The sequence below is a fragment of the Chiloscyllium punctatum genome, chromosome 10, assembly GCF_047496795.1.
Source record: "Chiloscyllium punctatum isolate Juve2018m chromosome 10, sChiPun1.3, whole genome shotgun sequence".
In the NCBI taxonomy this organism is placed as follows: Eukaryota; Metazoa; Chordata; class Chondrichthyes; order Orectolobiformes; family Hemiscylliidae; genus Chiloscyllium; species Chiloscyllium punctatum.
Window position 1 is genome coordinate 65937354 of NC_092748.1, and position 27498 is coordinate 65964851.

At 37.7% G+C, this 27498-nt stretch overlaps 1 protein-coding gene and 1 long non-coding RNA gene across 7 annotated transcripts; one reads left to right on the forward strand and one right to left on the reverse strand.

The window, feature by feature from the left end:
- Positions 1 to 1765: 1765 nt before the first annotated feature.
- Positions 1766 to 19801, reverse strand: nr4a2a (nuclear receptor subfamily 4, group A, member 2a). Of its 6 annotated transcripts, none has more exons than XM_072579370.1 (11): positions 19579 to 19790; positions 18411 to 18462; positions 15584 to 16203; positions 13457 to 13563; positions 6818 to 6940; positions 5479 to 6320; positions 4642 to 4771; positions 4349 to 4512; positions 3684 to 3886; positions 3400 to 3578; positions 1766 to 3267 (listed from the first exon to the last, which is right to left on the reverse strand). In XM_072579370.1, exons 6-11 carry the CDS (start codon positions 6208 to 6210, stop codon positions 3011 to 3013), a joined length of 1665 nt encoding a protein of 554 aa, XP_072435471.1. In that variant the 5' UTR covers positions 6211 to 6320; positions 6818 to 6940; positions 13457 to 13563; positions 15584 to 16203; positions 18411 to 18462; positions 19579 to 19790; the 3' UTR covers positions 1766 to 3010. The 6 variants fall into 6 exon arrangements, with proteins under 6 accessions (XP_072435471.1, XP_072435467.1, XP_072435468.1 ...); XM_072579366.1 differs by having other exon boundaries at positions 5479 to 6338; positions 19579 to 19789; XM_072579367.1 differs by having other exon boundaries at positions 5479 to 6338; positions 13457 to 16203; positions 19579 to 19801.
- Positions 8973 to 27147, forward strand: LOC140482240 (uncharacterized). Its single transcript, XR_011961694.1, has 3 exons — positions 8973 to 9090; positions 22258 to 22370; positions 26069 to 27147. It is a non-coding gene; the product is annotated as an uncharacterized lncRNA (long non-coding RNA).
- The last annotated feature ends 351 nt before the right edge of the window (positions 27148 to 27498 follow it).

A 27498-nucleotide genomic window follows, 5' to 3' on the forward strand; every position in this document is an offset into this window, starting at 1 on the left:
ACTTGGTCATTTACGTCCACGGAGCTGAAACACTCACTACACGGCTTTGATAAGCTAAAGTATAAGCGATATTGAAATAATCGAATAAATGTTCTTTTTTCACATCTATCCAAAATACAGACCGAACAATATTTTGTATTCAGGCGTGTGTTGTGGGTAACTTAGTAAATGAAGACACTGTGTACAGTGGAGGCGATTCACATGTTTGTTAACCACAGAATGAATACAAGAATTGTTGATAAATATTGTGCTGTGAAAGAAATGCAGCACTGTTCAGAATTGGTGAGAGGTGGAAGAATCCCATAGAACATCGACAAAGGCGCACCGAAAGGACCCTTGCTTCTCAAACCATTTAAGAGCCGCAATCTCTAAACATTCTTCCCGAAAATTTGGAAACATTCTTTGAATATGAAACTGGGTGATTGACATCAATAAGTAAAACACCCTCTGGAAAAATATAGTGCAAATTAGATTATTTTTAGTTCTTCTGCCCCAAGTTTTGAAGGTAAAAGTGACTCTACCATAAGTAAGTCAGGCTAAAAAAAACTTTCCGAAAAGTCACTCTATTCAGGTGCAGAAATTTGAGACGAGCAGAAACCTAAATAAAGCAGGCGCTGTATGCTTTAAAACAACTCGGGATTAGCGTTAAGAAAAGCCCTTGGCAAGTTCTAATCAATAGACTGCCAGTTATGTCAAACATTAGGAATTGGGGCTCCTAACTCTAAATATTAAAGAGAATTCGCTAATTGTGAGTAACGCGCTGTTTCAGTCGTGATATTCCAGCTGCCTACACCTGACTGCGATTTTTTTCGAGGAATGCTGGACTATCAGTCCCTGACAGTTTCTGTGTTGCTGTGAGAAACTTTCTTCATTCCGAATATCAATTCGTACCGGATTTCAGCCACTAACAACATCGGAAATATTCATAATCGCTAACTGTGGATTGTTTAATTGATAGCTTTGGGGAATTGAATAGTCGATTAGCGGAAACAGCGGGTTCCAACTGCGCACACCTTCGAATAACATAACTGCGTCAAGGTAATCATTTAAAAAAAAGCGCTTTGTGCATGCACGGCCACCGAAGCAGTCAGTGCGCGAAGAACAACTCATATCGTTTCTCTGCGCGACCAATCTGAATTGCTTATCTGGAGACAGAGAAGCTAATCTTGTGACATTCATGAAATCGAGAAATTCTCTTGGTAGCTATTTCCTTTAATTTATTTGAATCCCAAGACAGAATACATGAATAACCGATAACCAAATGCTATCCAGATAGGATGTTGGAAACGTTAATTGCATTTCTCATTAGGAAATGTGCTTAAACTGATGGGACATTTCTGATGAAATAAGAAAAAAAATGCAAATCAGCCATAGAGCAGGGCATGTACCTATCGCGGATATTGGATAAATACTTTTAAATCAGTAGAGTTCCTTTTTTTAAAAAAAATCGCGCCGTTTAGTGAAAAACACATCTGCATGCCATAATAAAGATTTGTCTAAAGTTAGTCAAAAGAAACTACTAGGGAAATGATCAATCTCATACAAACGCCATTTACTATTTTGCTCTTCCGAAGCGTCACAGTAAATAGAATGACTATGACGAATAGGTGTTTGCATAAAATGAATTGTTATGGATGATTAGAATGGAAATGGTACATGACTTTATATGCAAATGTAATGGAAATTTGGATTGAATACAGATGAATCTAAGAAACAACAATCTGAAGACATCTTTTTTTATTTGTGTAAACATTAAATGTTTCTTTCTCAAAGAAAGAATTCTCAGAAAACATACTTTTAAGCATTTCTAAATGTAAGATACACAATAGAAAAGGCAGTGATTGTAGGTCAAAATGTATACGCACCGCATACATATATATATTTTAATATACAAAGTAAAACCTACATGTATGTAAATACTTTCTTTTAAAAATCCCACTGAAACATGAAATGACAACTGTCACCTTTTTGCAGACGTTTGGAAAGTAAGACAAAGTGCTCAGTAAGTTGCAGGAGGTTATCTCTAAAAGCACTCTGAAAACCGTCGAAAGCAGTAGCATGCAAATTCATGTTAGACGACAAAAATAATAAAGATATAAATTTTTATCAACATCGACAATACATACAACACTTACAAACAATGAATGCTGAACGGTATTTACAAACACAATGTATCCTTGTAAGATGCCAGTCGGTTTATACTTGTAGCCAAATGCTAGAATTGTACATCTGCTAACAAGATATCAAATACTACATCCGTCTTTAAAAAAAATCTAACAGACTACATAGTGTCTGGAATACTATTTCTTAGGTTTTCATACTGTAGACATAATCCATCGAGAAGATACCAAGTGCCTATAATATTTCCAACATACAAATATGAAGATTAGTCCCGCAACAGCATTCACATGCTTGGCCTTTATAATGCACTAACCACTAGAAGATCTCCATTTTTTTCTCCACTCGTACATTTCAAATCAACCAGAAAAATAACCAGAGCAAAACTTAATTTGTTAATTTACAAGTATTTGCAGCTTTCACTGGTGTTATGAACGCATCACATCATCTTATCATTGCTGTATATATATAAGCCAATTCTTTGTTATATATAATACGGCATTAGGTCTGCTTAGAGCACAAGCTTTGCCGAATACGGAGTTTAGATTCCACTGTATACACTTCCAATATGAGTTCTATCAAAAGTTGAACACAGCTTGACAGGAATGCACGTATCCCCATTTGGGGAAGCTTCAACTCGTCAATAAAAAAAACAAAATAGAGAATTAAAAACTGTATATACCACGTTTTGCAGTTTATTTGCTGTGAATCCTGGTCAGTAAACGACTGTTAATACAAAGTTCTAACAAGCGCAAAAAGTTCTCAGGCTTTTTGCAAATGTGTTTGGCACTGAAGTTCCGTTTCACTGCAGAACTGTCTGCTCGATTTCTGTAGCAATTTTAACATCCTTTATTATTAGGTTTCTTTTCAGTTCAAGTGCTTAGGTTTGCTTTCAAAAGGGTAGTGTGTCTAGGAAGAGCTTATCAATTATTGTTGGGGGTGGGACCAGGTCTTCCAGTTTTAGGTAGAAGATGCGCTGAAGACCTTGTGTGCACAGGGTGCGGAGCTCAGGCAATTTCCCCAAAAGTTTGGATAAGTAGTTTGGACGATTTAAGTTTCCGCCGTTGAAAGTCACGTGGTCTTTGAGACAGTTTACAATTTTACTTTGAAGTTCTTCCACTTTCTTGGGTTCCTTCAGCCCGTGTCGCTCTGCAGCAAGATAAATAAGAAACACAAATGCGAATGTTACCAGATTGGAGTTGGGCAATGCGACGGAGAGCTAAAGGGGGGGGGGGGGGGGTTGGCGATTTAAGGAGAATTAGTTAAAATTAACGCGCTGACCTGTTATCATGGCTAGTGCAGCAATACAGGAGAAGGCTGAAATCTCAATGTTCATACTGTGGAGATTGGAGGAGAATTCAATGATTGAATCTATCCACTCGCCAAAGCCACGGACGCACTGCAGCCTGTGCAGTACCACCCCATTGCAAAATATTAGCTTGCCGTCCACTGGGTTAGACCTGGAATTAACAATAATAACACCATTAATTGCATCTCAATAATAAACAGGACTTAATTCGAGAAGAACAATAAAGCTGGGCGCACTGAAAAAAAATGTAATGTACCGGTAGGCCAGCCTCAGGACGAACAGCTCCAGAAAAGCCGATTCAAAGAGCAGCTCCTGGTCCTCTTTTGGAAGGTCAGCATAGCCCGGGATCTTTTCTGCCCAGCCGCGGATGATTTCCATAGATCCTGTCAGAAGGTCATAAAACTGCTGGATGTGTTCTGTATCTCCGCCGCTCAGCTGGTACTCGGGATTGGACTGGAACTAGATTTTCAGGAAGAAAGAAAATCAATAAAGTCCTGTTAGGCTACATAACGAGTGAAATGACACCCCCTTTTGCACAAGAGCAGGCCTGGTAATTATGGTCACAATCCTACCTTGTGTTGGCCAATTAAAACACGATAATCCCTGGTGTTTACTTTTTAAGGCTTCTTTTAAAATCTCGCAAACTACCCTAGCCAGTTGCAACAAATTTAATGAAAAGCGGCTCTCAATTCCACATGGTTAAACTACAATAACTTCAGGGAAAAAACCATGACGCTGGCATAATGTTCGCTGTTTAGCCGCAGTTCAGAAATCAGATGTTTGCTTTAGTCTGTCTGTCCTACAGCTTTAAATGTGGGCAAATTTGTCTAACTAAATGATAAACCTGGCAGTGGTGAAATGTTGAATTGTTGAGACAGGTAGGAACCAGAAATCTGGTGGAAAAGCGATTGTGGCACTCACCCTGGAATAATCAAGGTTCGACATGGCAGGGTTGGAGTCGACATGCGCTCTGACCAAGGCTGTGATGAGGCTGACTGGAGGGGAAGGGGGAGACGGCTCCTGGGGGCTCTTGGGCTTGGATGGGAGACGTCCCCTGCGACCCTTCAGGCTATCTGTACGAACAACTGGAAAATAAATGATTGTTAAACTTCAAAGTTGTGTTTCCTGGGTTATTAATTTTTTTAAAGGTATCTACAATTGTTTTATTTTTGAGTACGAGTTAGTGCAAAGGCACAAATCGCATCAAAACTTACCTTCCTTCACCATGCCAACAACAAGGCACTTCTGAAAGCGACAATACTGGCACCTGTTCCGGCGGCGTTTATCAACTGGACAGTTCTTGTTCGCCAAACAGACGTACTTAGCGTTTTTCTGCACCGTACGCTGGAAAAAGCACAATGCGAAAACGTTGGTCAGTAAAATTACCAAAAATATTTACTTCTTGTCTGAGATATAAACACGTACAGATTTTAAAATAAGCCAGCGATTTTTAAGCTGAAGCTTTTTGCACCACATGAAATAGATGGCTATTTACAGGGTTCAGAGTAACTCTAACCGTATGCCTCTTTCCCAGCTTCTCGCTGTTATTTGATATGCGAGCAACAGAAGAAGCAGACACTGAGTAAATACAAATTCGTGGGCATTCATATTATTTACATCCCTCCGAGACCCCTCGATTTAAAATGATAAGATTATTCAATCACGGTGGTGAAATAAAGAGATCACTTTAATTTTACCATAGGGAATTCTGTTCCACTTGGTTAACTTAGACACGGCTTAATGTTGTTACCAATTTAAATCTCAAGGAGTCGTCTGACTTTGTGACATACGCTAGCTAGGTTCTCTCTCCTATCTATATTTCAGGCAAACATACGAACGCTTCCAGTTGCTGTAGCCAGAAATTGCATTACTTCTCATTGTAAAATCTCTGCTTTAACCCGAAATACAAGTTAAGTGGACGTCTTTGTAATAACTGATACTGTGTACCGCACCTTTTTTTTAACCTGGCTGATAAAATGAAATCCTTCAGAGCATTGTTAATGATTAAAGACGCTGGAAACTTAACTCAAATTTTAAAATTAAACAATCACCTTGAAAAATCCTTTGCAGCCCTCGCATGTGCGGACCCCATAGTGCTGGCAGGCAGCGTTATCCCCGCAAACTGCACAAAGGCCTTCGTTTGATGGAGAGTTTCGAGATGGAGGTGATGGTACCTGGTTGTCCATCAGTTGAGACCCATGACCAATCTGGAGACCAGGGAATCCGACGGATGCCTGTTTTCTGATAGGATTTGGAACAGCGAAGTTCTGACTGTCCACTACGTGATGACCACCTCCCGTCTCAGGATTCATGGAGATATGTAGAGGATTATCAAATCTCATTTGACAGCTGGATACTGGGGTACTGGGGGGCGACTGCTTGAAGGAGAAAAGGGATAGTCTTGAGACAGGGGCTTTTCGCTGATCTATCATATGAGTGGTGGCTACATAGTTTTGGGAAAAGCTGTGAAGAGAACTGGGGTCGTCCCACAATGGGCTGTGCTGGACTTGAAAACCTGGAGTTGTTGGGGTAGGGGGTGGAGATGGCTTGTAATACATGGAACCAGAATGCATCATCTCCTCTGGTGGATGCTGCAGGTGATTCTGTTGATGATAGCCGTGCATCTGGATGTCTTCAACCTTGATGGCGGAATGCTGGTTGGACAATGGCATCTGGTACAAGCAAGGGGGTTTCACGTCGTAATTGGAGCTATAATTCTCCATGAAGGTGCTGAAGCTTGGAAGGGATGTAGTTGCTGTGATTTCAGTGTTGGTGAGATCCATGCTGAATTTGACGAACTCTGGCGTTAAGAAGTCAGAGCTGTATTCCCCACTGTGGTAGCTGTAGCTCTGAGAGGCAGGACTGGCTCCTTGTGGCGATGACCCATACTGAGCTTGAACACAGGGCATGGCTGTAAATGAAAGTTCTGAACATGTACTCATACCATTTAAATGCATACGACCACTACTATATCATTTTGCTTCACACATACCAGCAGCACTGTAGGAATCTGAACTAAATGCCTCAAAATCACTTCGTTTAACCTCTTTGATATACTTTTCAAGGCATGCGTCAAAGATATGAGCTAAAGACGATTTAACACATTCACACATTGTGATTCTTCTTTGTAACATTGTTATTTGTCACTTTAAAATGATTCATTCCAATATTCAGCCCAAATTTCCTTTTGTTATCTAAGTATTCGAAGTGAACACAATATTTGTAATGTACAGATTCCCATCAAATTTGAAACTATGCTTTTAAAACAAAAGATTTATGAAACACGTGGGAAATAATCTTCCGAATTGACTGAAGAAAAATAGCAATACAATTAAATTAGAATAATTTAATAAAATAACGTCCAATAACAGCGTATTTAACCTAACGTACCTTCAACAAAGTGGTTGTGAAAGAATTGGAAAGTAGACACTGTTGTGATTTGAATTCCCGAAGAGTAGAATTCGGGATCTTTTTCTTAAACGCAATTCTGATAACAGTACAATGAAAGCTTTTCTGAAAACAGATAGAAACAAATAATCATTGACTCTCACGACAACTCTTAGTTGTAATGGAATATCAATAATTGTATTCCAGCGACTTTCATGGGACACATAGCGTATCATTTTACCTGTTTCAAGTAACATTTTCTTTGCGACTCTTCATTTCAAAAGTTTATTTAATTACTCATTGATGTACCCTTTAATACAGTAGGTTTCTGCGACCTCAACTTCTAGCCCTAATTTTTTGCTTTGTGTCATTTATCATCCTCTGGACCTTTGCTTAAATACATTTGTGAATTGTCAATGTAGTTTAATTATAATTGGATAACATTAATAACATTCTCGCCGTCTGTGTATACTGGATTACATTTCCTGAACAAACCAATATACCAGCCCAGAAGGACTGTGACAAACGCGCAAGACAGAAAATGCACTTCTAAAAGAAGTTTGCTTCGAAATAATATTATAGAAAGTGTGCGGCATTAGCATTACGAAGTGCTCAAACTGTTAACTTACAGCTTTGGAATAGAATGTGTGGAATATTCTGTCTATTATTATACGCCAAATAGCCGTATTGAGAATACTCACGAACAAAGCAGATAGATGAATGAATAGACAAAACAGCCAGATAGACACAGAAAAGGGGAGATGTCCAGTATTAATGCAAATTAAATTAATGTCCTGCACGTATAGGAGGAATACAGTCAGAGACGAGGTAGATACGTAATCTTTGAAATATGCTGATAGGTGAACGTTCCCGAAAGAAAATTCATTTAAAGCTCCTTCGCTAAACCATTTTGGTAGTTTTATGCTATGATTCCCAAGAAGAGACTGAACCAAATAGTAAAAGTAATAACCATTGGCTTAACAATAACTTTGTAGCAACATGAAATATATGTTAGATATGTATTGCGCAAACAACTATCTAGTGTTAAAAAGTAAAAAAAAACTTTTTGAAATGACAATCATAATTGTGTATACATGAACTTAACATATCCGCGCAGCTCGACTTGATAATTTGCGAGCTGTCATAATTCCAAAAGATCAAGCAGATTTTAGAGTAATTATCAACAATACCCGCTAAGGTAAAGCGAATATGTTCTTCATAACTAACTGCACGCTTCTAATTTTCTGTAAACTGTCTCCTATCGGCCTGTAAATCTTCTGGACTGCAAACCGATGTGTACACATTGCAATGTGGGCTTCGCCTAGGTGGACGAGGTAGCTTTTTTTTTAAGTATATCATGTTGCTGGTCGCAAGAATTGCACGTGTGAATGAGATTCCGCTATCGCTGATCCCGTCCAAACAACTATGGTAGAGCACCAGGTGGAACGTACAGGTAAAAACAAACCCACGCGGATCAACATGCACATTGTCTACAACTTCCAACAGGAAGAGCAGACACTCAATCATTATTTTAAATTATTATCGGGATGTGTCTTTCACATTCTTAATGACAGCACTGGGAAGGGTCGGAACAGTAAAAGCTCCAAGTCGATAGATGTTGCCATAGTTCTAGAATTAGCTACTTCTCCAGCTAGTTCACAATATCCTCGATAAACTAAGCGATGACAACCGGAACAACAGCGGTGAACAATATCGGGACATATTCACATAAACACGCATCGTGAGACTACTCGAATAATTCAATACCTACTTGTTAAATGTTTACTTCCACTTCTCATTTAAATACTGCAGATCACAGGGTGAGTAGAAACTCACTTCAAAATAGAATGAACTTTGAAGTGTAGCAGTGTTTGGTTTAAGTAGCGGCAGCAGAGGTACAGGTTGCTGTTCTCCGCACTCTGAGCAGGCGATCAGACTCGGACTGGCCCTACTCTCCAATGTGCCTTTGTTTATGTGAGCTCCTCTCTTCCACCGGCAGCGTGTAACCAAGTCTCCGAGCGTCAGCTAGCGTCAGCGTAGCCAAACCCAATGAGCGCCCGAGGGCTGGGCCCGCACCACACGGTTGGCTAAGTCTCACTTTGGTAAATTTCCGAGGTGACGTTAACACTCCGGATTTTTAAGGTAGTTGGGGCATGACTTGAAGCAACCTCTTCACCTCCTCTTTCAGCATTTCCAAAACAACACGTAGTTGGAATATTCGCCGCTTAAAGCTTATCGATCTTATTGATCACTTATTTTGGATGTATTTTATCACGGTAAACTGCGTTTTTTTTTATTTCCACTATATTCATTCCATTATTAAAGACTTGTTCTGTCAATTCTAGTAATTCGGTAGAGCCCGCAAAGGAAATTGGTGAGTGTAATAGCTAGCATTGAAATAAAATTCCCGTGTTTTCTTTAATCAATTGACATTTAATCGATTAATACACACGTATTTTGAGGATCACTTTATTTTTAGAGACAGGGGAAGTGTCCTGTTAGTGGAATTTTAAAAATCAGGATGTATAATAATCTCGGATTCCTGGATGCGCGGGACAAGTTTCAGTTTTATACGTAAAATGCGCATTTTTTAAAAAAAAATCTGCACTGAAAATTGCGAAATTGTATATCTAAAATCGCCAGTCTGCTGCAGAACTAAATATAAAAGTCAAAAAATTGCATGTATGTTATACATACTCCGGTGGAAATACAGTGGAGAGGACGGGCTGCTCTGGGAAAAGTCTGGTGACTACCTTTAATGATGTAAGGCGAGGAGAGGACAGAGGGAGCTCATTAATCCGGCCTGTTGCAGAGCAGCGTCAGTGAATCGTGGGCGAAACAATTTAATGAACGAAAGGAAAATGTGAGCGGCTGTGCGCCGAGCCCGGCAGAGTGCCGCGTGACGCAGGAACGCTGCCATTGACGCAGAGAGGCGGCTCGGCCAAAAATAGCAGGTCTGGCAAAGCGCTGTCAGTCTGCAAGTGATGCACACAGGGGCAGGGCTCATTCCGGCTATTTTAAACCCCGTCGGAAACTCGAGAACACCAAATTAAGACATTGTGGATATTTTTAGAGCTAGTACTTCGGCGGAGGGATTTTTAAAATAGGGTCAAGTTTGTTTTGTGCGTATATATATATATATATATATTTGCAGGGATATGCTATTTGTCTAGTTTATGCTGACTTTTTCTTGTGTACTTACAATACTCCACTTTTGTCAAACTCTCAATCAAGCAAGTCGTACTGTGTCCCGACCGATTCGCCTTTAATCACTATCCTGTCCGTATTTACTAGTCTATTCTTCACCTTCTGTATGTGAGGTAACAATTGTTGAGGGAGAGTAAGATTGATTCCTCTCCTCCCTGGAGTGTTTTTATGTTCTAATAGAGTTCCACCCCCAAGCCCCAGTTCAAAGTAAGAAAAGGAAAACAATTTAAGCAAAAGCGCCCATTACGTTCCTAAATGGAAATGTACTTGGCAGGTGGTATATTTCCAGTGGTTGACGGCTTTGCAGGTTCTTCATTTGGCTGGAAACAGTTTTCAAATAACCGGAACTGTTGCAGTTACATGTTTCAACCAGAAAGAGGCAGTCGCCCTCAATTATATTCCATCAAAACAATACATACTTTTCAAATAAGTTTACATATAAAACCAAATAGCACAGCAGCAGATTTAGCTTATGCTCACCATTACAGAGTAGCTGGCTAAAGTATAAGCTGCCAATATGTATTGAGGTTTGTTATTAGCTAGATAGATGGCAGTAGAATTGATTTAAAATTATTCTGTAATCATTCCAGAAAATATCTGCAGTAGAAACATTAATTACCTAATACCCTATTGCTCCAAATCAGGCCCAATAGAAAAGACCAAAACTGAAAGATATTTTACAATTTCTATTCTTGTTTCTTTAGAATTGGAATTTTTTTTTGCATGTAAAGGGCTTGTTAGGGGTGAAGTAAAGAGAAAAGTAGAGACACATGACACGGTAAAAATGAACAAGACATTTATTGTTAAATAAATAGTACAGCTGAATTGTAAAATTACTCTAAGAGTCAATCAAAAGCAACTTGCTTGGAACCTTGTCACTCCAGTCTTCATTTGCTTCTCGCAAAAGTTATTTTCATTTATTTTTCTTTAGTATTTAATTACGCAAGGATATTTTATTTCCTAATTCCGTGATACAAAACAAATCCTTTTAGCAGCAGCAGCAGCAGCATAGGTAATAATCAAATTTCTGATGCTGGTGATAAAAATAAACTAATTATTGAAAGAATCACATGCACATGACTATTTTAGACTGTTTATGGTTTGTGATTAACATAGAAAACGTTTAGGTAGTGTTGAAAATTTTAAAATGGGAAAACAAATTAAATGGTACTAAGAGTGCCTATAATAATGTCCGTATAAACTAACCCCAATGGATAGTACTATACATGAGCTTGTCTGCAAATTGTTCTTAGTAATTTCTAACTGATGTAAAAATCATTTCCAAAACTATTAATAGAAAATTGAAACAAAGTATATTCAAGCATACTTATTTGGCAAACTACTCACATAGTCAACAAAAGCTGGACAGTATTTGAGGAAAATAAAAGGGCAACAATTCTTGTGCCTTGAAATTAATTACAAAATGTGACATCTAATTTGTCAGCTGAAACTAATACTTCAGTTAGTTGAGGGTCCTTCTGTGGGCCCTCGAGTGCAGTAGCCGTGTCCCTGCCCTGAACCAGAGGTGTCTGGGTTCAAGTCCCACCTGCTCATCAGAAAACATAATCACCCTGTCCAGCAAAAAAAAAGTTACTGAATTGGCACAGGCACTGCATGAATAAAGACACTTTAAAAATATAACAATGGACTACATTCAGTGCACAATCCAAAAGCATTCCCCTTATCCCTAAATCCTTTCCAAAATCAACCAGGTCTAGTTAAAACACAGACTCTCAGATCAAGTCACAAAAATCAAAAATGGTGAACCATGAAATCTAAACAGAAAGTGAAGGAAATGTGTTAAAAAAAGGTCATTTACACACAGTCTCATCCCTCCATACCAAAATGTTCACTCAGTGCAGTGGTTGAATGACTTCCTCATTACATCCATGTGAGTCAACAGCTGACTAAAAACCTTGTTTCTTTGTCGAACAGAGTGAAACAGTATACCCATGCCTTTAGCAATTTTAACTCTACAATGATCCACTTGTACCTTAGAAGGTTGTATCCATAATATTCCTTCAGCTTTTTCAAAATTGGTGGTTTCACAATCATGAGTTTGTGGAACTGTCACTTCAATGTTGTTAGATTGGCTACATTTAGATTAATTTTCATGTCAGATATTATTTTCTACCCTCATCCCATTCCTGCACGACTCTTAACAAGCCAAAAATATTCAAACTTTGATCAGATGTTACATATCCAAGACAGACATTGCGATCTTTTCTAGCACTGAGCAGAACTATTAAATATTGATTAGATTCAGACATCAAAATACACGATTCCTCTACTTGCCAACTACCTCTATTGTATCTGAACCCACGAGGAATACCCAAGCCTTCAATAATACCACCGACTTCCACTTAATCCCATCTCACTTCAGCACATTGAGAAGCTGAAATTTTTTGTCCTTGCCTGAGTTACCTCGGCTAGACTCCTGACCAGCTTCCCATGTTCAGTCCTCTTATGAACTGGTAATCACTTAAACTCTCCTACCTTTATCTCAAATTGCACCATGTATTTTTAACCTTTTATCCATAGGCTGAAACCAAAACATGCCGGAAATCATAGTGGGTCAGGCTGATTACTTGGAGAGCTTGCTGATCAATGCTGGATTTCATTTAAGCAATGCCTGAATTTTAAAAGTTCTAATCCTTGTTTTCAAATTCTTCCATGATTGTCCCTCGTGGTGTCTGGAATCTCATCCAGACCTAAAACCATACAAAACATCAGTGATCTTCAAAGTCTGGCCTTAAATATCTCTGATTTTATGTTGTTCCACCAATAGTGGTCATCCCTTAAGTTGCCTCAGCTTCAACTCCAGAATTCCCTCCCTAAATATGTCCACTTTTTGCTTTTGAGATGCTTCTTAAAGACACCTCTGACCAAATGTTTGGTAATCTGCCCTATCATTTCCATATACAGCCTTTAATGTGATACAGTCTTTAATGTATAAAAGATACTTCAGAGGAGCGTGACAAAACAAAAGATACCAGGGCATTTTCATATTTATTTGTTCACAGGATATGGCTGTCACTGGCTATGTCAGCATCTCTTAGTCAATTCAAAAGAATGGCTAATAAATGCTGGTCCACACAGTGATGATCAAATCGAGTGAATACATTTTTTTTAAAATGTGCTTCATATTTTTTATTTATAATGCTTCTGTGAAATGTGCTGGGACATTTAAAGTGTATAAATATAGTGCCATTGATCAATTTCATACATTTGGCCTTCAACTGATTTGTTTCATAAGTCTGTTTTTTCCTCATTAGTGATCAATATAACTTTCCTCTCCTGCTCTGTCTACAGCACCATACATGTTAAAATCAGCACTTCCCAATTTATTTGGTCTTCTTTCAAATCTTGGGTTTGTTCAATACTATCCACATTAGTTTTTCATTTTTTGAATAAAAAAGGAAATTAGTAAAATACCTGAAAGTGGAAAAAAAGCCAAGTCAACATTTTAAGATGGGGCCTTCATTCAGTGCAAATTTTCACCTGCAACATTCCTTCTGCTTCTCAGTCAGGTGCTAACTGATCTGTTAAGTTTTTTTTTTAAGTCGTGAGTTCAACACTGCCGTAAAACTGTCCAATCATAACACTAACACACACACACACACACACACACACACACAATGATCTATATAATTACAAAATCCCTGAAAACAGTTTAAAATTAAAGTAAATATGGTTATATAAAATATTTCACACATTTCCTTCAGACTTATTTTTAAAAGAAAATCAACTTGTATTGGATGTTGAATAAAAGCAAAATATTGCACTTGCTGGAAATCCAAAATAAAAGGAAAACACTACAGAAACTCTAGGTTGGGGAGTATCTGTGGAGAAAGAAGCAACAGTTAATGTTTCAAGTCTAAAGAGTCTTTTTCTGAATAGTATGTCTTCTCCACAGATGCTACCAGACCTGCTGAATTTCTCCAATATTTCCCAGTTTTAATTTTGTTGGATATCTATTTGGGCTGTTCAATTTAGTTTAAAACCAAAGTTTAAGATTTTTATTAAAAGATTTTACAACTTGTTTTTAGATCCCCTATAAAGTAGAACATTCTGTTGCCTAAGTTAGTAAAAACTTAAAAATTATATAAGCATTAAGTCAAATTTAAATGAAGAAACACAGGGCTATGGACAGACAGGAAGGCAATTAGTATTGAAGTACCCTTGAACAGCAAAGCATGAACTAATAGAACTTAATAATAGAAGCAGAGATGTTTACAGCTGTGATCTTATAGGAGTAAAAGCATTAATATTACTCAACTTCACATCAGCATTAATGCTGATCTTGGGAACGTTTTAAAATTCTAGAAATTATGTGCCTGCCTAAATTTTTTTTTAATAATCTAGGGTTTCAGTATTATACACTCAATGCATCAAAAAACAAGAAGAAAACAGCTAGTGATTAAATGTTCAGGATTGAGAATTAAACAAACAGCTGCATGTGCATCAGTAAGATTACTGAAATAAGTCTCTACTAATCTAGTTTTATAATTACAAGCACTGCAACGTAACCCAAATGTATTGTGAAGAAAAGTTTTTAAAACATCTGAAATTTAATCAGTTATGACAAATTTTTTAACTTCAGATATAGCTGCAGAAACTAAATTTGGACTGGATTTGAAATGTATTTATACATTAACATTTCAGTGTGGTCCAAGAATAGAATTGCCAAATTAGCAAAAATGTGATTGCTGGTGAAGACAGGAAATAAAAGATTATATTGCCCCTTGTTTTGAAGTCATTTGCAATATGTTGAATGTAATCTGTCCTTTTCAGTAATACTAGATATCTCAAAACGTTTACTGTTTCAGATTACAACTTTGTAAGAGGTGGTGGATTGCAATAGAATTCATGTTTAACAGGTTTTCTTGCACAATTTTATTAAAGAACGTGAACATACATGTTATCATGTTAGTAAAAGAAAGGCTTGTATAATTAGATAAAAGACCTCTAGGATAATGCATGCTTTTGAAGTACAGACTACAATCTTCCTTCACAATATGGAAGCTGTGTTGCACCTCCCAATGTAGGGTTTTTAGGATGGAAGTTTACTCCAAAAAAAAAGGATAATTTTTGCCTGTGTCATGAAGCAAGAGTATAATGACAAACAGCAGAAGCCAAGGACTTGCTGACAAAGAAGAAACCAAAACAAATTTTAAAGATCAGTTTGCTTAGACCACATTGTGATCCCATCAATGTAACCTACCCTTGCTTCGCTGAAACATGATATATCAATGTGAAGAAAACTCAGCACAAAACAAATATGCATAATTGGATACAAGATGGATCTTTTCTTTGCAGAATTGATCATGAATTAGTACTTTCTCACTGATCAAACAGGACTGTTGTTAGCTAAACCAAACGCTCATCCATTTCTTACATCACACAAGAAATATTTCACTAGCTGCAAAGCACTTTGAGAAATCCAGTGATAAGTCTCTCTTTTTTGGTACATCTTAAATACACCTTGTGCTAAAAAGGAATTATCACAATTCACAGTGGCTCAGTAGTTAGCACTGCTGCCTCACTGCACCAGGGACTCACATTTGATTCCACCCTTGGAGCGACTGTCTGTGTGGAGTTTGCACATTCTCCTTGTGTCTGCGTGGGTTTCTCCCTAGAATCCAAAAATGTGCAGATTAGGTGGATTAGCCATCTAAATTGCCCAGTGTCTAACAGTCTACATGCTGGGTGGGTTAGCCGTGGGAAATGCAGGGTTACAGGGACTGGGTAAGGGGTTTGGGTCAGAGTAGGCTGTTCTTCAGAGGATCAGGGTGACTCGGTGAGCCAAATGGTCTGCTTCCACGCTGAAGAGGTTCTATGAATGAAGGAAGAATTTCTGAATTTTGCCTGTGAAACAATATAGTTTTAATGGTAATCATACAATATTTTGATGCAGTGTTAATGCAGATTTTACGAGTTTAGTATTGACTTTTGTAATCTTAACATACCCTTACTCTGTATATCTACATTTAGAAATTTGCGAAGAAAATTCAAAATTCAACAGGCTGTTTAATCTAAAGGTTTCTTTTAAATGAAATCAAGTATCTAATATTAGAGATAGAGATACAAATGAAGTCCCTAGCATCACTTTCTACTTATCTGTAATGGATCCACTGCATTAAGCACAGCAATCTTCAGGGTTAATGAAAGAGGCATCTTCACTGTAAGAAAAAAAAAAGTGTTAATGTTACTGCTAGGTTTTAAAAATATTCATTATAAGTTTAACATTGGAGTTAAAATAAGAGGCAATAACCTTGAAATTTTGAGTAGTAACATATTTTTATATATCATATTGCTGGAAAAATACATTTATTGAAGCTTCTTATTTTGCACTCAGTCACTAGCAGTCAAATTAACTGATTTATTTCTCAGGACAATGCCTTCATAAGAGTCAATCTACTGAATTGAAAATTTAAATAAAGCTGGCAGTTAACTACCACTCAGCTAACCGGTGCATTCTCTATGGCAACACTTTTACTAAACAGAACACACATGACAACCAATCAGCAATTTCTTCTGTCACAGCACAAATATTTGTTTTCCATTTCATTGGTATTTGTCAGGAAATTGTCCTGATGAGTGCAAAATGAAAAACTCTGACAAAATGAATTTCCTTTTTGTAGCAATACTGGAATTCTCTGCTATCATACAATTATTCATATGCTATGTTAGAGCTACAAAACTCATTTGTGCAGATTCAGTTAATGAGTTCTGGCTTTTAATTATTACCCCGAGCTAGCGGTTGGAAACTGCACATGAATAAGCTTTAGGTGGGAAAAAAAAAATGCTTGAATATGATACCATCTATAATTAAGACAACTGCACTACCCAGTTTACGTATTGAGCTTGAAAAAAAAAATGCCTACAACGTGTGTGTTAGGTTAAGAAATCAAGAACAGGATCAGAAAAATAGTATCAACCACCAATCGACTTCAATGCTTACTTTAGGTCAGTGCTAAAAATCATAATATTATAAATCTTTAAAAGTTACCTCTAAAAAGGTATTGCCTCATATGGCCTGGTATTAAACTTTGTCTGGTAATGCTCCTGTGAAATAACTTGGTGTTTTATTCAAAAACCTCAACATGAATGCAAACTATTGTATCAGAACCTGCAAATTACTAGAGTTTCTGGAACTGTTTTAGATTTTACTCCAAGAGATAATTAAAACCAGCAAATGAAATTCTATGCATAACGTAGCTTTTTTTAAAACAAAACATCAAGACGACATGAAATATCTACTGCAAACAAATAGTGTATAGTTAATCTGATCATGTCCAAAATTAAATTGTAATTAAACTATAACTTTACACACTAAACATTGAACAGAATGTTAAATCCGAAGGCAAAATTTAAATGTTCAGGTAAAGGACATTGATACTGGTATCGAGACATTACATGTGGTTACTTGGCTTATGTATCAGCCATTTTCTGATTAGGTACAGCACATGATGTTTACTCTGCTCCAAACATCACATCTTCTTTTAAACCTTCAAAAACATTATGTCAGTAGGAATTCAATTTCTTCTTAATATTCTTGGAAATAGAATAAATTTAATGACAAATTAAATATTGTCTACAAAAAAAAGTGCTCAAGATGACTCAGCTAACATCTAATAATAGTACCATGCACCTGTGTAATAGCTCCAGCTCAACAAAAACCTACACACATTATAACAACTGGCCTGAGACACAGTATTTAACACTGTCCAAAACAGAGTCACAGAGAAAACCGATAACAAAGAAAGGATAATGCCAAAAGAAAGCATACATGCATGTTCTTTGGATATAGTCAGTAGAACCAATCACTACTGAAAAAAGATCTTAAAAAAAGAACAATTTATTTTCCAACAATGTCACAAATGACAAAAATACCAAGCATGAAAGATTGTTAGTGTAAGATTTAATGGGAAATCATACATCACTATTCTTTGAATTTCAATATCATACCACACGGAAGGCCATTTGGTCTTTCACGTCTTTGCTGGCTCTATTTCAAAATTCTTTGAGTTTCACTTTCCTGCTTTCACCAAATGCTGCTCTCATCAAACTACTAGCTTGCAATAAGTTTACCGTGCTGAAGATTATTTAGGTCATATTATTTATCTAACTAGTTTCAACACAAAATAAGCAATTTCAATATGTTAACATTTTGAGAAAAGTCACTTTCATCCAATTTATTGATGCATCTAGCTTGGCGAGTGACATAGATGTCATTAAAAAACAACACACACCAGAGATGCAACAGCAGCAGGAAAATAAAACATATGGTTTACACAAACACAGTACTCATTAACAGTGTAGATTTACAGCAGCAAATGAATCATGCCTACCTAAAACACCAACAGTTCATATTTATAGCACTTACTTAATTTAAACCAAACCTCTATCGTCAATAGATGAGTCATCATTGGCTGGATCTGTAGAAAATAAAAAGTGTAAATATTGCATTTAAATGTTTTTATGCTTATACTTTGTTCCAATTCCTAAATTTCACAGTAGAATACCAAAGCTTCCCCCTTTCCCTATTTAATGCAGCAGTTTATATATTTATTATCTCTAAATATGACAAAGTTGCCCCTATCAGAGATTTTGTCCATTTGTTGGATTTCATTTAAACATTTATTGCAATTTTTCATTCTGTATTCTAAAGCCTAATATAACCTAATTTGCCTTCACCACATTACAATAGGTTAAAACCACTCTGCTCATTCTAAACAACACATATTGAAAGCATTTAGCTATACAATACTGTAACTTATTGCAGTACAAAGACCCAAAATATGAAGCAAATATAATTCTCTTGCTAGTACCACCACATATTCTACAGCATAAAATTAATCTTTGCCATTGAGATACCACTGTCATTTCACACATTGTATATGATTGATTCTACTGAAGGTTAGAGGCTAAATGGACCATATGGCAACATGTTGCTTTCCATATGTTTACATGCCCATCCATGCTTAACCATTTATTAAGCAACATCTGTATCCCATGTGCATCCTGTTATGCCTAATCGAAATCTGCTATTACTCAGTTAACTATTACATAATTGACATAACTAATTATTACAATAATATATAATTAATGTTTTTGAGGCATGCACTTAATTATGCAATGGGCGTTATTTTTGAGAAAACTCCCGATTGAAATTCAGCACTAGAAACAGCAGATAGGAACGGTGCATGTGATGCTACATTATATTCCAAACTTATCTTACTGCAGAATACACATTAAAAATATTTCTTTTTCCAAAAAGCATTGAGAAAATACACTAAGCGATAAACATACTCCCAGTGAAGAACCAAGTAGCATGCGACCGGGTGAAATTTAAATATATTATCCATTCCGTGGAAATATTAACACTGAAAATACACAATTTCAGTAAAGTTCGCATCGTTTTTCGCATCTTGCCAAACCAGACTCCTTTCTTTAAAAAAAGTCTAATAAAGAACATTCAGCAAAAATCACCAATCTTGGGTTTCAATCACACCACTCACAATAAAACAATGAATCGCGGCAGCTCTACTCACCCAGAGCGGGGAATTAGAAGCAATTTGAGGAGCTGCGGTAGTGGAGTGGCTCGGGCCCGGGACTGAACTAACAGCTGACTCCACCGACCGCGTGCCTATTCCGACTGGAACTCTCCGGGATAAAGGCTCCATTGTGAGCAGCCGCTCCTCCACTCGCACTCCTAACAAACTGCACAACCACGTCACACTAGCGTCAATGGAGACATGCTCCGTGACGCGGCCACCGCGCGCTCACTGCCTGCGTCATTCTATAAATAGATACATTTGTTTCAATTACAGCCCAGCGCCTGACTGATGGCTTTTTCCATTGACGGCATGCAGCGGATTTAGAAAAAAACTCCATACACACGGAAAGGGGATCCTCGCAAGTCACAGTACAATGGAAACACAAGCTCTACTGCGTGTGTGATGATGCATCAGGATAATAGCGAATATTATCAGACAAGCATTGTCCCAAATTAGAAGTAGATGGACAGATTAAATAATTCGGGCAGCTGCAAAGTTTCAAATAGAACATGTAAAACTCGTAATTTTTCATTTCAGAGATATTATAAGTTGTGCCGCAGTTCCTGCCCTGCAAGTTCTTTGCAGGAGTTCCAGCCAAACAACAAACTTGAAGTGGACCCACGTGTGTCATACCTTCTATTGTTGAATTTTTATGGGCCGTGTCACTTTCGCAGAATAACTGTATTTATATTTAATTTACAGTAGATAGGTTGTAAGTAACAATTTGAATCTTTTATACGCATGAGGACAAATTCATTGTTCCCTCCTCTCTTTCCAAAACTACCAAATGCCCACAGTCGACAGGAAATTTGGAATTTAGAACATTTCTTCCAAATGCTAACTCCATTCTAATGCGCACGAACTCACATTTATCTTCAGGGGAATTGGAGGAAAATATTCAAATATTCCAGTTAAATTTATGGGTTTTTTTAACCTCTCTAGATTCGACAATTTGACTTTAACTAGCATTTTTCCAAAGACAATTATCTGAACAGCCATTCTATCTCCCTTCATAGAGTTCAATTAAAGTAAAAACTTAGGTGAGACAGATAGATCTAGTACAATCTGTACTTAAATGCTTAGGACAAACTTTGTTTGAGAACGAGTTAACGGATGTAATTGAAGGAGAAAGAATTTTTGTAACAAAGACAACTTCCGTGATCATTGTCCCAGCACAATATGCATTTTATTTTGTAGATGTCTCTGTGGTATAATAGGCCTTTATAACCATAACAGTTCATTGAGAAACCCTTTAACAGTTACACAAAGTCAGGAAAGAGGACCGGGGTAGACCATAAAGCTCGTTACGCCTGCTCTACCATTCCGTACAATCATGCTGAACATTAAACTTCAACTCCACCTTTTTGCCCACTGCCTAAATCCTTCGATTTCCTGGGATCCCAAAAGTCTGTAAACCAGTATTAAATTTATTAAAGGATCCCAAAGATTCACAACTGTTTGAATGAAGAAATTTCTCCTCAAACTGTGCACCTGTGTTTTAGCTTTCCCGGCCATTGGAAGGAACCAACTCGCATCGACTGTATTAATCCCCTCAGGATCTTGTGTATGTGTTAATGTGATCACATTCTTCTAAACTCCAGATAATTTAGACCCAATTAACTAAGCCTCTCGTATCCAACAACACTCTCTCATCTGAGAGACCAATCCACTTAACTTTCACTGTCCTGCCTCCAATACAAGTGTGTCTTCCCTTAATAAGGAGAGCAAACTCAGAAAAACTACCCCTAATACAGTCTCACCAAAGTCTTGCCCAATGGTAGCATGACATGCCATTGTTATACTTGTAATAAGGACCACCATGAAAAATATTCTGTTTTTCTCTTCTTATTAACAAAGTGAATGAATTCACACATCTCCAACTGCTACATTGTTGCCCACTCACTTAACTTGTCCACACCTCTTTGCAGTCTGTTGGTACTCTATTCAAACTTTGCATTTCTACCTATGTATCACCAGCAAACTTAGATACATGACCAGATCATTCAGCTAAATCATTAATATTAAGTCATCTTAGCCTCCATACATGAGCACACAATTCCTATTTGTCAACTGCCATCTCCATGTTTGCAAACAGATTGTCATGAAAGTTGGGCATAATGAGAAGAGGCAGTTGCAAACATGAAAGGATGGAACAGGTTGTACTGTCTTAACGGATTTCACAAAAATTTGATGCATAAATAAGGAAATCACAAGCCTTCTGATATCGACATATTGATTCCTCACTTGCAGCCATGTACTAAGAAGTTAAACAAGTGCTCTGGTTCAAAGTCAGATACCTCCTTCCACAAAATTGCCACTTGTATTTTGGTAAATATGGCTACATTAGTGCTTCCAGAATAGATCAGACAAAATTTCAGCCTGAATTTCCAGCTATAGTTAGGGCCTCAGAGCAATGAAGAGGGTAATTACTCATGACAAAGACAATTTGTTGACAACCTGGCTGATAACACTGGTGCACAGCCCTTGCACAGACATACAGTATGCATGCTTTGCCTTATTTGAAATCATCAGCTAAGTCCTTTGCAGTTCAGATTGTGTATGATCATGCCCTCCAGTGAATTGACAATGATGCTATCTTAGCTCCCTTCTTTATGGCTATAACAGATTCTGATCTCACCTCTATTTTATTCTGTAAAATATATGCAACATCAGTATCTGAGGTGACTATGGGAATGAAGTTAAGTTACAGAGCTGCCTTCTTGCTGTTGTTCTACCGCCTTTCCACATTGAATCTCCTGCATACCAGGATGGAAAAAATTACAAAGGTAAGATTGCGTTTTGAGTAGGGCGCGATTAAAAAGTATATTTTTATAGCATGTGTAGTTTGCAAATCAGAAGGGAGTGTGTGGTGGATGAAAGTGTAATGTGTGGATGAAGAGTGGATATAAGAATGCCTTCACTTTCGATGATTATAACTCAGGCTCATGCTCTATCACTCACACTAATGGTTACAACATAAGACCATAAAAAATAGGTACAGAAGTCGACCTGTTGTCCTCAAGCCCTACTATTCAATAGCTAATCTGACCTTCTTCATGTCCATTTTTCAACAGTTTCCCCATAACCCTTGATTCTCCTACTAGCCCAGAGCCTATCTATTATCTTCCCTCACTCACTGACACACACCCAACTAGCAACACCAATAACCTTGCTGCCTACTCACTCACTCATGACACCTCCCCACCCGCACAAGACATAACAGCTATGCCATCCACTTCTTTCTTTTTTAATACCTAAGGTGATGCACTCAACATTGAATGTTCCATTAAGGTACTTATTAGCATCTGGAGGCAAATGCCCTTTTAACAGAATATTCTCACACAGTAATGGTGTGATACAGTCATACAGAATCATATCTATCAAGCAACAATTCCAGATTTATTCTTCATTACCCTGAGTCTATTTTTTCCCACAACAGAATAGACAAATTGGGTGCTGGAATCAGGGAGATTGAGATTGCATGGGAGTGGCACCGAGAACGTTGACTATTGACTCTGGAAAATAATATGAAATAAATCATATAAGTTATCTTAGTATGACTATTACCACTCACTCGCTGAAGAACTGGTACCCCTTCACATTGAACATTGCACAAAGGGAGCATTGAGGGACCACAGCAGAAAATGTGCTCCATGTAAGTAGTTACACAAAACCAACAAAAAGCTGTGAACAATGCTTTTATCTTTTGTAAATTATCCAAATTCACCATGTTGTATGATTCAGTTATTCATTTGATCATTCTATAAAATGATACTTTAGTCTCCGACTCAACCTCAGTTAAAATTCCACCAATGGCAGATGGTGGAATTTGAATTAATTTTTTAAAAATCTGAGATTAAGAATCTATTGGTGACCATGAAAAAATCAAACATCTATTTGCAATTTATTAATAATATTAGTATGCATACCCCATGAAACTTGAAGAATGAATGGAGGCCATGCAGAACATGACAAACTGCTAGATGTGGAGGAGGGGAGAATGGCTGTTAGTAATGGGTTCAATCAATCTAGGGTGTCACCCCCAAACCTCCAGTGTGGTGTCCTCATTCTTCACTCTCCATTGTCTATTGATGATATGTCTGGTTGGCTTCGTTCTCCTCTGCAGATTCAAGATGTGTCACCCTTTTGCCATCTTTTCTTCCAAAAAGGCAAGTGCAACGTTCAAAAGCCTTTTCTCCTCTTTGCTATGACACAGTCTTTCTCAGGTAAGATTCCCTTCAGTCACAACTCCCAGGATCTACTCCAGTCACATTGTATCTCCTCTTTAAGAGGTGCATAATATTGGCCCCCTACTCAGGAATTCAATCAATCAACAAAAGTTCAGCACTGGATGACACAGAATTCATGACAACAAAGAATAAAAGGTGTGTGCTTATTGCGATAATGATCCTTGAATCTGTTTTTGGTATCAAATTTAATCTCAGTGTTCCAATTCCACTATCTTCTGATGAATCTATAATGGATGGCTCCTTTCATAGCCAAGTCCATGACCACTACTGTTGGGAAGAACAAGGATAGCATATAGTTTGGAACACCTACAGGTTCAAATACCTTTTGTAGACACTCACCATCCTCACTGTCACTGGGGAAAAGTCCTGGAACTCCCTCCCTAACTATGTTGTTACATCAGCGTCTACATCAAATGAATTGTGGCAATTCACGAAGCAACTCCATCTTCTCAAGGACAACAAATATTGGCCCAGCCAGTGGCATCCACATTCATTGAATGAATAAAAGAAAATGCTCTTTGAGCGTGCAATGGGCTTAATATTTCAGCATCAAAAGGGTGGAATGGAGGTTGATGAGGCCCAAAAATACCAGTGAAGAATAGCATGTCAGTTCCCTGAGACTATACTCAACACCAGCAGGGAGGGTGTTTGGAGGTCAGCACGTCTACTTACCCCAAGAAGGTGATATGACTATATCAAAATGAAGTTTAATAACAATAACAGTTGTGACAAACTCAAATTATCCAGTGGGCTTACATTTTCCTGAAACTGTTTGCAGATGGCACCATGGAGGTAGACTGGAAGACCAGCCTTACTGGCATTCCAACAGGGTGTAGATGCAATGACAAGCACCATGTTGCTGAATTTCATCACCAGTCTTTCTCATCCCACATCACAAACATTAAGTCATGACCTAGCTGATCTATTTATACCTTAATTTAAGTTTTACAAAGCTGATGGGAAAGCATTTCCATCTTGAAGTCTCCTCTCAGTTACTCACTAACTTGATTGAGTTTTTTGAAGAGGTGACATAGAAAATTGATGAAGGCAGAATGCGAGACATTGTCTGTATGGACTTTAGCAAGACGTTCAACAGGTTAGATCACATGGAATCCAGGTGGATCTAGCCAATTGAATATAAAATCGGTTTGACAGTACGAGATGGAGGGTAGTGGTAAATGGTTATTTTTCAGACTGGAGGCCTATGACGAGTAGTGTGCAACAAGGATCAGTGATGGGTCACTATAGTTTGCCATTTATATAAATGATTTGGATGTGAATAAAAAAGGTGGGTTAGTAAATTTGCACATGACACCAAAATTGGTGGTAGAGTGGACAGTGAAGACATTTATCTCAGAGTACAATGGGACTTTGATCAGATGGGCCAATGGGCCATGAAGAGGCAGATGGAGTTTAATTTGGATAAATGTAAGGTTTTGCATTTTAGAAAGGCAAACTAAGGCAGGACTTATATAGTTAATGATAGAGCCCTGGAGAATGTTGTCAAACAAAGAGACCAAGGCATGCAGGTGCATAGTTCTTTAGAAGTGGAGTTGCAGGTAGACAGGTCATTTGGCATGACTGCCTTTATTGCTCAGTGCAATGAGTATAGGAGTTGGGGTGTCATGTTGTGGTGGTACAGGACATTGGTTAGGCCACTTTTGGAATACTGTGTGGAATTCCATTCTCCTTACAATTGCCTACAGGAAAGATGTTGTTAAACTTGAAAGGTTTCAGAAAAGATTTGCAAGGTTGTTGCTGGGGTTGGAGGATTTGAGCTATAGGAAGAAGCTGAATAGGCTGGGGCTATTTTCCCTGTAGTTTCAGAGGCTGAGGGGTGACATTATAGAGGTTTATAAAATCATGAGGGACATGGATAGGGTGAATAGCCAAGGTCTTTTTGCCAAGGTACAGGAGTCCAAACCTAAAGGTTTAGGGTGAGAGGGAAAAGATTTAAAAGGAGCTGGAGGGGTAACTTTTTCATGCAGAGGTTGGTACTCATATGGAATGAACTGCCAGAGGAAGTGGTGGAGGTTGGTGCAATAACAACATTTAAAAGACATCTGAATGGATACATGAATAGGATGGGTTTAGAGGGATATAGGTCAAATGATGGTAAATGGGACAAGATCAGTTTAAGATATCTGATCGGCATGGATGAGTTGGACCATAGGGTCTATTTCTGTGCTGTATAACTCTATGACTATGACTCTATGACTTACCATCCCTTGCAGGTTACTGATCCTTTCAAACTTGATGGCTTCGAGGGCCCAGTTCCACCTCACTTGAAGAGTGAACATATCTCCGAGACAGTGCGAAAGTGAGGACTGCAGATGCTGGAGATCAGGCTTTTGACCGAAACGTCGATTTTCCTGCTCCTCTGATGCTGCATGACCTGCTGTGCTTTTCCAGCACCACTCTAATCTTGACTCATACCTCCAGAACAATTAAGACCTGGGCATATAGTAATTCATAACTGAATATGTCTATTTATAAAAGTTAATAGCAGCTGTTTACACATTGAAAATATGTTTTGCAGAAGTCTGAACTGCTTCACATTTTAAGCTATTATGTTGTTATGTAATATTATCCCTTTCACTGAACGATCTTTTCACAAAACTCTCCCCACCTCCTCGAAGAGGCACTATTACCCTTTTTCATGGAAACATTCTTCTTCCACTACTTTATTGAAGCAGGCTTACTCTTTCTCTTCAGTTTATCTTGTCCTCATCCCTCAGTGACCACTCTTTAGTTCTGACACTTTACATTGCTGCCCCAACTCTTGATTTTACTTGCATGTTATTTCATTCTGGAACGAACACTCCACCCACAGCATACACTGCAAGAAATGACTTGTCACACCAAACAGAAAAATTGCTTACGTAAGTGTTTGTGTTCCTGAGACTCAAAAAATTGACACCAGCTTTGAATGCATCACTGTAGGGAATTTAACTTAGCCTCATATTAGCATAAAACCCCAAATAGCATCACAAGTGTATCAACTAAATTCCAAAGTGCTGCTACTATAGAGGTGGCACTGAAAATGATTGTTTACCACGGTGTACTGTAGGTATGTCAGCCTACATCAGTAAAAAGGGACTGATGAAGAAATGTAATTGGAACTATGTCATACGAACTGTGAAGCAAGTATTATTGTAAATTATATGTAAATGTTACTTATAGATGTAACTCTCCATGACTGTCCATGTAAGATAATTAATGTGGATGGGTTTTAAAATGGTCTTTTGTTCTCAACCTGGTTTTATCTTGGAAGGGTATTTCTTTGTCCAGTAAAGAATAGTCATTTTTTGGATACTAGCAACCCTAAAAACAAAAATAATTAATAAATTAATCAGATTATTTCAAATAAACATGGCCTGAAATAAAATACTGTGTACCATATTTGTAAAATTGCAATATAATTTACGTGCATTTTTTCACAAGAATTGGCAGATCTTCAAATTTCAAATGTCGCTGGCAACTGCTTCATCTCAGTATGAGAGCATTAGTGACACGCACCAATTCATTTTGGGAAATACATCTTTCGAACTTACTCCTCTATTTAAGATTAGAAAATGCTGAAAACACGCAGATCCGTCAAAATCTGAAAACTTCTCATGTGTAAACCTTCGACAGTGGTTTTCTTTTCTCTTTTCTGAAGTTC

Excerpts from the sequence above, each read along its gene's own strand:
- nr4a2a (XM_072579367.1), bottom strand. The coding sequence starts at position 6,336 with ATGCCCTGTGTTCAAGCTCAGTATGGGTCATCGCCACAAGGAGCCAGT. Across the intron at positions 4,772-5,478 it reads GCTGCAAAGGATTTTTCAAG|CGTACGGTGCAGAAAAACGC; the intron begins GTGATTGTTTAA and ends TGCTTTTTCCAG. Across the intron at positions 3,268-3,399 it reads TGCACTAGCCATGATAACAG|AGCGACACGGGCTGAAGGAA; the intron begins GTCAGCGCGTTA and ends ATCTTGCTGCAG.